The sequence below is a fragment of the Salvelinus alpinus genome, chromosome 21 (genome assembly GCF_045679555.1).
Source record: "Salvelinus alpinus chromosome 21, SLU_Salpinus.1, whole genome shotgun sequence".
NCBI classification, from domain to species: domain Eukaryota; kingdom Metazoa; phylum Chordata; class Actinopteri; order Salmoniformes; family Salmonidae; genus Salvelinus; species Salvelinus alpinus.
In genome coordinates, this window is record NC_092106.1 from 48,766,250 (window position 1) to 48,777,203 (window position 10,954).

The window sequence follows — 10,954 nt, forward strand, 5'->3', positions numbered from 1 at the left end:
AGAGTGTGAGAGAGAGAGAGAGAGAGTGAGAGAGAGAGAGAGAGAGAGAGAGAGTGAGAGAGAGAGAGAGAGAGAGAGAGAGAGAGAGAGAGAGAGAGAGAGAGAGAGAGAGAGAGAGAGAGAGAGAGAGAGAGAGATAATGTGTGAGAGAGAGAAAGAGAGAGAGAGAGAGAAAGAGAGAGCGAGAGAAAGGGAGAGAGAAATAGAGAGAGAGAGAGTGTGAGAGAGAGTGTGAGAGTGTGAGAGAGTGTGAGAGAGAGATTATTATTATTAAAGTTATTACAAATATTTCGATTCCAGGTCTGCTTTCCCACAGCACCATACTCCAGAGAAAAGGTCCAAAAACAGAACATATAAATACGTTTCTTTATGGAGCAATGCCCACCTGTGAGAATGATGATGATGATGACAGCGAACATGTCTGGGTATTCAGCCAGGATCCCTGGGGCCTTCATCGCCATGTTGACCCGGCACCACTGCTCGATGTGTCGACCAATCAGCTCATCAAACGTGGCACTCCATGCCCGAGCCACGCTAGAGGTTCCTGTTAGGAGATAACCAGAAAATGTGGATCCAGGATCAACACAGATAATTATGATCCAGGATCAACACGGCTAAATGATCCAGGATCAACACAGCTAAATTATGGTCTAGGATCAACACAGCTAAATGATCCAGGATCAACACAGCTAAATTATGGTCTAGGATCAACACAGCTAAATGATCCAGGATCAACACAGCTAAATTATGGACTAGGATCAACACAGCTAAATGATCCAGGATCAACACAGCTAAATTATGATCCAGAATCAACACAGCTAAATGATCCAGGATCAACACAGCTAAATTATGATCCAGGATCAACACAGCTAAATTATGATCCAGGATCAACACAGCTAAATTATGATCCAGGATCAACACAGCTAAATTATGATCCAGGATCAACACAGCTAAATTATGATCCAGGATCAACACAGCTAAATTATGGACTAGGATCAACACAGCTAAATGATCCAGGATCAACACAGCTAAATTATGATCCAGAATCAACACAGCTAAATTATGATCCAGGATCAACACAGCTAAATTATGATCCAGGATCAACACAGCTAAATTATGATCCAGGATCAACACAGCTAAATTATGGTCTAGGATCAACACAGCTAAATGATCCAGTATCAACACAGCTAAATTAGGATCCAGGATCAACACAGCTAAATTATGGTATAGGATCAACACAGATAAATTATGGTCTAAGACCAACACAGCTCAATTATGGTATAGGATCAACATGGCTAAATGATCCAGGATCAACACAGCTAAATTATGGTCTAGGATCAACACAGCTAATTTATGATCTAAGATCAACACAGCTAAATTATGATCTAAGATCAACACAGCTAAATGATCCAGGATCAACACAGCTAAATTATGATCCAGGATCAACACAGCTAAATGATGATCTAAGATCAACACAGCTAAATGATGATCTAAGATCAACACAGCTAAATGATCCAGGATCAACACAGCTAAAATATGATCCAGGATCAACACAGCTAAATTATGGTTTAGGATCAACACAGCTAAATGATCCAGGATCAACACAGCTAAATTGGGATCCAGGATCAACACAGCTAAATTATCCAGGATCAACACAGCTAAAGTATGATCCAGGATCAACACAGCTAAATGATCCAGGATCAACACAGCTAAATGATCCAGGATCAACACAGCTAAATTATGATCCAGGATCAACAATCATTATATGTTTATACAAAAGGCATGAAAATGCAATGCATCCCATATATATCTACTGTCTGCATTATGACAGTCTCTTTCTAATGTTCCTCTCTGAACATACATGTGTGAGGAGGAAGGTGTGTGTGTGTGTGTGTGTGTGTGTGTGTGTGTGTGTGTGTGTGTGTGTGTGTGTGTGTGTGCGCGCATATGTGTGTGTGTGTGTGTGTGTGTGTGTGTGTGTGTGTGTGTGTGTGTGTGTGTGTGTGTGTGTGTGTGTGTGTGTGTGTGTGTGTGTGTGTGTGTGTGTGCATATGTGTGTGCATATGTGTGTGCATATGTGTGTGTGTGTGTGTGTGTGTGTGTGTGACCCCTCTCACCTATAATGTAAGAGAGGATGAGGTTCCATCCGGTGATGAAGGCCCAGAGCTCCCCAACAGTAACATAACTATACAGGTAGGCCGAGCCCGTCTTGGGGACGCGGGCCCCAAACTCAGCGTAACACAGACCAGCCAACACCGAGGCCATCGCTGCGATGAGGAAGGACAGGACAATGGCTGGACCAGAGTTCTCTCTGGCCACAGCCCCAGCCAGGACGTAAACCCCAGCTCCCAGAGTACTGCCCACCCCCAGAGCCACCAGGTCAAACGTGTTGAGACATCGGGAGAGACGTGAATCCTCAGTGTTGTAGTCCACCACCTTGACACGCAGCAGCTGCTTCCCAAAGCCCTTCAGCATGGCCAGAATCATCCTGGCTCTTTGTCAGTGCCTCTGGATCGCTAACTCTGCCTGTCAGATAACACTTCACCTCTCTGTAGCACGATGGGGGAAATCACCTGGAGAGAACAGAGAGAGCATCAGGACCTTTCCAACAACTGTGTGTGTGTGTGTGTGTGTGTGTGTGTGTGTGTGTGTGTGTGTGTGTGTGTGTGTGGGTGTGTGTGTGTGGTGTGTGTGTGTGTGTGGTGTGTGTGGTGTGTGTGTGTGTGTGTGTGGTGTGTGTGTGTGTGTGTGTGTGTGTCTGACAGTCTCTCAGATCACTCTTCTTAGCCTCTCTGTATGGGGTTTAAGCACCTGGAGCCAAAACAGAGAGAACGTCAGAGGTTTTCTACGACGGTGTGTTTACCATACACACACCGTGGGGCCAAACAAGGCTTAGAGGGGGTTGAGTAAAATTGTACAAAACATATGATGTTTACTGTTTTGGTTTTGTTCGCTAAACAGCACTGAAAGGTTTACGTTTTTAAAAAACTATTTACAGCAGGTCAGGATTAATCTACAAAACCAGTTTTATAATTGTGTAAAAACCAAAAACAAAATGAATCACAAGCTGCAGAACAAACAAAGCAAAGTTACCCTGCACCACTGAGGGAAGTTCGGGATTTTAAAACTTCCTGTTAGATGTTTCCTCACATCATAATGGCGCCAACAGAGATGGTCGCCTCGCTTCAGGTAACACAAGCATTTCGCTACACTCGCATTAACATCTGCTAACCACGTGTATGTGACCAATAAAATGTGATTTGATTTTGATTTGACGCTGAAAGTAGTCTCTGGGCCAGGAGGAAGTGGAATAGAATCCATGGTTCGCTTTTCTTTAAACCTTTAAACCTTTCCACACACCCACTCCTTTCCTTTCCACACACCAACTCCTTTCCTTTCCACACACCAACTCCTTTCCTTTCCACACACCAACTCCTTTCCTTTCCACACACCAACTCCTTTCCTTTCCACACACCAACTCCTTTCCTTTCCACACACCCACTCCTTTCCTTTCCACACACCAACTCCTTTCCTTTCCACACACCAACTCCTTTCCTTTCAACACACCAACTCCTTTCCTTTCCACACACCCACTCCTTTCCTTTCAACACACCAACTCCTTTCCTTTCCACACACCTACTCCTTTCCTTTCCACACACCAACTCCTTTCCTTTCCACACACCAACTCCTTTCCACACACCCACTCCTTTGCATTCGACACACCAACTCCTTTCCTTTCCACACACCCACTCCTTTCCTTTCCACACACCCACTCCTTTCCTTTCCACACACCAACTCCTTTCCTTTCCACACACCAACTCCTTTCCTTTCCACACACCCACTCCTTTCCTTTCCACACACCCACTCCTTTCCTTTCCACACACCAACTCCTTTCCACACACACACCCACTCCTTTCCTTTCCACACACCAACTCCTTTCCTTTCCACACACCAACTCCTTTCCTTTCCACACACCAACTCCTTTCCTTTCCACACACCCACTCCTTTCCTTTCCACACACCAACTCCTTTCCTTTCCACACACCAACTCCTTTCCTTTCCACACACCAACTCCTTTCCTTTCCACACACCAACTCCTTTCCTTTCCACACACCCACTCCTTTCCTTTCCACACACCAACTCCTTTCCTTTCCACACACCCACTCCTTTCCTTTCCACACACCAACTCCTTTCCTTTCAACACACCCACTCCTTTCCACACACCAACTCCTTTCCACACACCAACTCCTTTCCTTTCCACACACCAACTCCTTTCCTTTCCACACACCAACTCCTTTCCTTTCCACACACCCACTCCTTTCCTTTCCACACACCAACTCCTTTCCTTTCCACACACCAACTCCTTTCCACACACCCACTCCTTTGCATTCGACACGTAAAGGAGTGTGTGGGGAGTCCCCATACTGTCGCCAAATTGGGATGTAGCTACCCCCTTCTCCTGGGGAACACTGATAGAGGGTGGGGTGTTACAGGATCAGTTACCCCTGGCTCGCTACGACCGCGTTCATTTTGGTTCTCAGACAAACGTGATTATGCCCTACTCCAATGTCTTCCAGATCACCATTAAAGTGAGACGACTCCAATGTCTTCCAGATCACCATTAAAGTGAGACGACTCCAATGTCTTCCTGATCACCATTAAAGTGAGACGACCCCAGGTCTTCCAGATCACCATTAAAGTGAGACGACCCCAGGTCTTCCAGATCACCATTAAAGTGAGACGACCCCAGGTCTTCCTGATCACCATTAAAGTGAGACGACCCCAGGTCTTCCAGATCACCATTAAAGTGAGACGACCCCAGGTCTTCCTGATCACCATTAAAGTGAGACGACCCCAGGTCTTCCAGATCACCATTAAAGTGAGACGACCCCAGGTCTTCCAGATCACCATTATAGTGAGACGACCCCAGGTCTTCCAGATCACCATTAAAGTGAGACGACCCCAGGTCTTCCAGATCACCATTATAGTGAGACGAGCCCAGGTCTTCCAGATCACCATTAAAGTGAGACGAGCCCAGGTCTTCCGGATCACCATTAAAGTGAGACGACCCCAGGTCTTCCGGATCACCATTAAAGTGAGACGACCCCAGGTCTTCCAGATCACCATTAAAGTGAGACGACCCCAGGTCTTCCAGATCACCATTACAGTGAGACGACCCCAGGTCTTCCAGATCACCATTACAGTGAGACGACCCCAGGTCTTCCAGATCACCATTAAAGTGAGACGACCCCAGGTCTTCCAGATCACCATTAAAGTGAGACGACCCCAGGTCTTCCAGATCACCATTAAAGTGAGACGACCCCAGGTCTTCCAGATCACCATTAAAGTGAGACGACCCCAGGTCTTCCAGATCACCATTAAAGTGAGACGACCCCAGGTCTTCCGGATCACCATTAAAGTGAGACGACCCCAGGTCTTCCGGATCACCATTAAAGTGAGACGACCCCAGGTCTTCCGGATCACCATTAAAGTGAGACGACCCCAGGTCTTCCAGATCACCATTAAAGTGAAACGACCCCAGGTCTTCCGGATCACCATTAAAGTGAGACGACCCCAGGTCTTCCAGATCACCATTAAAGTGAGACGACCCCAGGTCTTCCAGATCACCATTAAAGTGAGACGACCCCAGGTCTTCCAGATCACCATTAAAGTGAGACGAGCCCAGGTCTTCCAGATCACCATTATAGTGAGACGACCCCAGGTCTTCCAGATCACCATTACAGTGAGACGACCCCAGGTCTTCCAGGTCACCATTAAAGTGAGACGAGCCCAGGTCTTCCAGATCACCATTAAAGTGAGACGAGCCCAGGTCTTCCAGATCACCATTAAAGTGAGACGAGCCCAGGTCTTCCAGATCACCATTAAAGTGAGACGAGCCCAGGGCAAGCAGCTCCTCTCCCCCCAGCAGACCTGGGTTCAAATACTTTTCAAAATCATTTACTGTACTTTATCTCTGCTTAATTAAGCTTGTCTGGTGTGATGTAAACAATAGACTACTCACAAAAGTGAAACCCCCACAAATCCCACTAATTAGTAAGATGGTGCCGGAGAAGAAGGCGTACGTTTTACGTTCCCCCAACCGGTTGTGTTTTTAGTTTTTGTTTATTTGCAACTAATTTTTTTACTAATTTTGTACAAAATGTTGCCGCTACCGTCTCTTATGACCGAAAATAACTTCTAGACGTCAGGACTTCGATTAGTCACCGCGGACTAGCAGAATCCTTCTTTTCCTTTCACGACTCTGACGAGCCCGATGCGAAGGATATACTGCTTCCTCGGGAACAGGCCGCGATCCCCGTGATCTGCGTGAAGAGGAGGGGGAGAAAGAGGGGCCGAAGAGCGGGCCGCCTTCTGAGAATTTATAGGCGATCGAATAAACCCCAACTTTCCTCCATTCTGCTAGCAAACGTGCAATCTCTTGAGAATAAAATCGACGAGCTACGCAGAAGATGAAACTACCAATGGGACATAAAAACTGTAACATCTTATGCTTCACGGAGTCGTGGCTGAACGACGACAAAACACATACAGCTGGCTGGTTATACGCTGTACCAGCAGGATAGAACAGCACCGCCTGGTAAGACAAGGGGAGGCGGACAATGTATTTTTGTAAATAACAGCTGGTGCACGATATCTGGTGCACTGAGCTAAAGGCTAGAGCTGCCGCTTTCAAGGAGGTGGACTCTAACCTGGAAGCTTATAAGAAATCCCTCGGCGAACCAACAAACAGGCAAAAGCTTCAATACGGGACTAAGATCGAATCGTACTACACCGGCCCTGACGCTCGTCAGATACCAGACGCCGCTGGGCTTGCAAACCACTACAGACTACAAAGGGAAGCACAGCCGAGAGCTGCCCAGTGACACAAGCCTACCAGACGAGCTAAACTCCTCTGCTCGCTTCCAGGCAAATAACACTGAAACATTGCATGAGAGCACCAGCTATTCCAGAAGACTGAGTGATCACGCTCTCCGTAGCCGATGTGAGTAATACCTTTAAAAAGGTCAACATTCACAAGGCAGACAGATTACCAGGACATGTACTCCGAGCATGCGCTGACAAACTGGCAAGTGTCTTCACTGACATTTTCAACCTTTCCCTGTCCGAGTCTGTAATACCAACATGTTTTAAGCAGACCACCATAGTGCCTGTGCACAAGAACACTAAGGAAACTTTCCTAAATTACTACCGACCTGTGGCTCTCAAGTCTGTAGCCATGAAGCGCTTTGAAAGGCTGGTCACGGCTCACATCAACACCATCATCCCAGAAACCCTAGACCCACTCCAATTTGCATACCGCCCCAACAGATCCACAGATGATGCAATCTCCATTGCACTCCACACTGCCCTTTCCCACCTGGACAGAAGGAACACCTATGTGAGACTGCTGTTCATTGACTACAGCTCAGCGTTCAACACCATAGCGCCCTCAAAGCTCATCAATAAGCTAAGGACCCTAGTCATAGACTGTTCTCTCTGCTACCTCACGGCAAGTGGTACCGGAGCGCCAAGTCTAGGTCCAAGAGGCTTCCAAACAACTTCTACCCCCCCAAGGCCACAAGACTCCTGAACATCTAATCAAATGGCTACCCAGACTATTTGCATTGACCCCCCCCCCCCCCCCCCTCCTCTTTTACACCGCTGCTACTCTCTGTTGTTGTCATCTATGCAAAGTCACTTTAATAACTCTACCTACATGTACATATTACCTCAACTAACTGGTGTCCCTGCACATTGACTCTATACCGGTACCTCCCTGTATATAGCCTCCACATTGACTCTATACCGGTACCTCCCTGTATATAGCCTCCACATTGACTCTATACCGGTACCTCCCTGTATATAGCCTCCACATTGACTCTATACCGGTACCTCCCTGTATATAGTCCCCACATTGACTCTGTACCGGTACCCCCTGTATATAGCCTCCACATTGACTCTGTACCAGTGTATCGGTACCCCTTGTATATAGTCTCTACATTGACTCTGTATCGGTACCCCCCTGTATATAGTCTCGCTATTGCTATTTTACTGCTGCTCTTTAATTACTTGTTACTTTTATCTCTTATTCGTATCCGTTATTTTTGAAACTGCATCGATGGTTAAGGTCTTGTCAGTTAACATTTCACTGTAAGGTCTACTAGACCCGTTGTATTCGGCTCTCTAGGCAGGCTAAGACAAATGCTAAAAGTATGTGTAAAGACTTCAAATAGTATTTGAAGCCAGGTCTGCTCTCCCTCCTGCCTGCTGCTCCCAGATAACCCCTCATATGGAGAGGACCTGACATTCCTGCTGACACTTCTCTCTGCAGTGGAGATCTCTGGCTGAACACACTGGGAACAGATCATGTCATAATGTCATATACAGGAACGATTAAAGCATGAGGGTAATCTAAGAACTGCCGTGTCTAATATCAAGTGACTACCAAAGAGAATATACATACAGTATACAATCTCAATACTCAGTGTAAACCTTTAACAAGCTCTGTAACATTCTCGACAGGTCCCAGATCGGTTAGGCCCAGCAGTCAGTCATTTAGATTATACAACGTGAACACAAATGTCCAAGTAAGTACTCACAAGATGTTAGAAAAGCCTTCTGGCTCCGTTTATAAATTCCCGGAAACGTTCAATTCCAAAACAAACGTTTTTCCGTATACTGGCAAATTATTTTATTTCTGAACAATTGTCCTATTTTAAAGTAACACGACTTTCTCCATGCATCTTCTATGTGTGCCACCTCTCTTTGTCTGCCTGTCTGACAAAGATAATTAGAAGGAGTAAGAGGTGTCACTGTTGACGAGTCTGATAGAGTTAAACCACCATTCAGAGGGCGAGTAACAACCCATTCAGATGGCTGGAACACAAATAGAACGGTGACACATCACATGACCGACCAGCTGTGACGACAGAACACACCTCACTCTCTCTCTCTCACTCTCCCCCTCTCTGTCTCCCTCCCTCCCTCTCTCGCTCTTTCGCTCTCCCCCTCTCTCTCTCCCTCTCCCTCTCTCTCCTTGACCGACAGTAGCCCATTCCTGTCAGCAGCCCATTCCTGTCGAGATACCTGACTTCACAAACACACACACACACACACACACACACACACACACACACACACACACACACACACACACACACACACACACACACACACACACACACACACACACGCAACACGCAATACAGCACACACACACTACAACACACACACACACTACAACATAGACACACACACACACACACTACAACATAGACACACACACACACACAAACACAGTACAACACACACACAGACATCATTCCTACGTGTCACTGAGACAAGCTAACCATTAAAACGTGCACGAGAGAGGGACTGACTGATACACTGGGTGAGTCCAAAAAATCTTTCCTTTCTCCTGAAGTGTACACTCATTCACTACTTCCCACGAATCTGAAAGCATTGTAACCGTGAAGGGTTTTTCCACCATATTTCTTATACCAGTCATTTTATTTCAACTCAGTGAAGGGAAGTGGACAAGGGCACACACTGGGAGAAAGGAGAGATAATTAGGACATAGGGTCTTACTAAGGAGCCGTTCCACATGGTGTTAAAATGTCTCTTATCCGTCCCCTGTGTTCGCAGTGTGACCACATTTCCTTATCCGTCCCCTGTGTTCGCATTGTGACCACATTTCCTTATCCGTCCACTGTGTTCGCATTGTGACCACATTTCCTTATCCGTCCCCTGTGTTCGCAGTGTGACCACATTTCCTTATCCGTCCACTGTGTTCGCATTGTGACCACATTTCCTTATCCGTCCCCTGTGTTCGCATTGTGACCACATTTCCTTATCCGTCCACTGTGTTCGCATTGTGACCACATTTCCTTATCCGTCCACTGTGTTCGCATTGTGACCACATTTCCTTATCCGTCCACTGTGTTCGCATTGTGACCACATTTCCTTATCCGTCCCCTGTGTTCGCAGTGTGACCACATTTCCTGGTCCCTCCCTGTAATGCAAATTATTTGAGATATCCTTTCAAAATAATATTGGTTAATTTTAAGAAACTTATTGATGCCTTAAGTCAATGGTGCCTCCTTGTCAATGTTTTTAGAAGGCGATATAATGATGATTTAAATTGTTTCACTGTCTAGATCCGTCTACACTTGTGAAATATCCAGACACAATGGGTCTCTGACTCCCTCTGGAAGTGGGCAGGAAGATCACAATGCATATTTTAATCGTCTTCACCCGTCTATAAAATGTGGACAAGATTAGGACAAAGGACGCATGTTAGAACCAAGTATAAACAGGGTTTCAAAGGACGCATGTTAGAACCAGGTATAAACGGGGCTTGTGCTAGATCAGTACACTGTATCCTATTCCTCTAAGCTTCCAAATAATGACATCTAACCTCACCTCAACAGAAAAGTAGGATCGATCCAATCAACTGATATCTCATTAGCACATAGGCTAAACCAAAAAGGGGTACTATTTGGGGTGGTGAAATAGTCCCATCTTATTCTCCCCATTCCTATCCGCAAATACATAGACTTTTCACACATGATATACCTGCAATATTGGGCTGGCAGTGGAAAACATACAATGTGTCACTTAAAGCAAATGGATGAAACCCTTGTAATGGGTCCATCTGAAATCCACCTGACTTCGATGGCCAACAAAGTCAAGCTAATCTAAACTAGTTATCCACATCAATGTCCAGTATGGGACATATTAACTAGTTATCCACATTAATGTCCAGTATGGGACATATTAACTAGTTATCCACATTAATGACCAGTATGGAACATATTAACTAGTTATCCACATTAATGTCCAGTATGGGACATATTAACTAGTTATCCACATTAATGTCCAGTATGGGACATATTAACTAGTTATCCACATTAATGTCCAGTATGGAACATATAAACTAGTTATCCACATTAATG

The 10,954-nt window shown here is 45.7% G+C and overlaps 1 protein-coding gene across 3 annotated transcripts in view; it reads right to left on the reverse strand.

Annotated features, from left to right (window-relative positions):
• Nucleotides 1–10,954, reverse strand: part of LOC139548415 (high affinity cationic amino acid transporter 1-like) — a 53,423-nt gene that overhangs the window by 19,505 nt on the left and 22,964 nt on the right. For 2 of the 3 annotated variants that reach the window (XM_071358102.1, XM_071358100.1), the window contains exons 2-3: nt 2,118–2,573; nt 386–544 (exon numbers count right to left, since the gene is read on the reverse strand). In XM_071358102.1, the coding sequence (XP_071214203.1) occupies nt 386–544; nt 2,118–2,487 (529 nt within the window). In that variant the 5' untranslated portion in view covers nt 2,488–2,573. Of the gene's footprint in view, nt 1–385; nt 545–2,117; nt 2,574–8,599; nt 8,798–10,954 lie in introns of those variants that run through there. The other variant, XM_071358101.1, reaches the window with a different exon arrangement.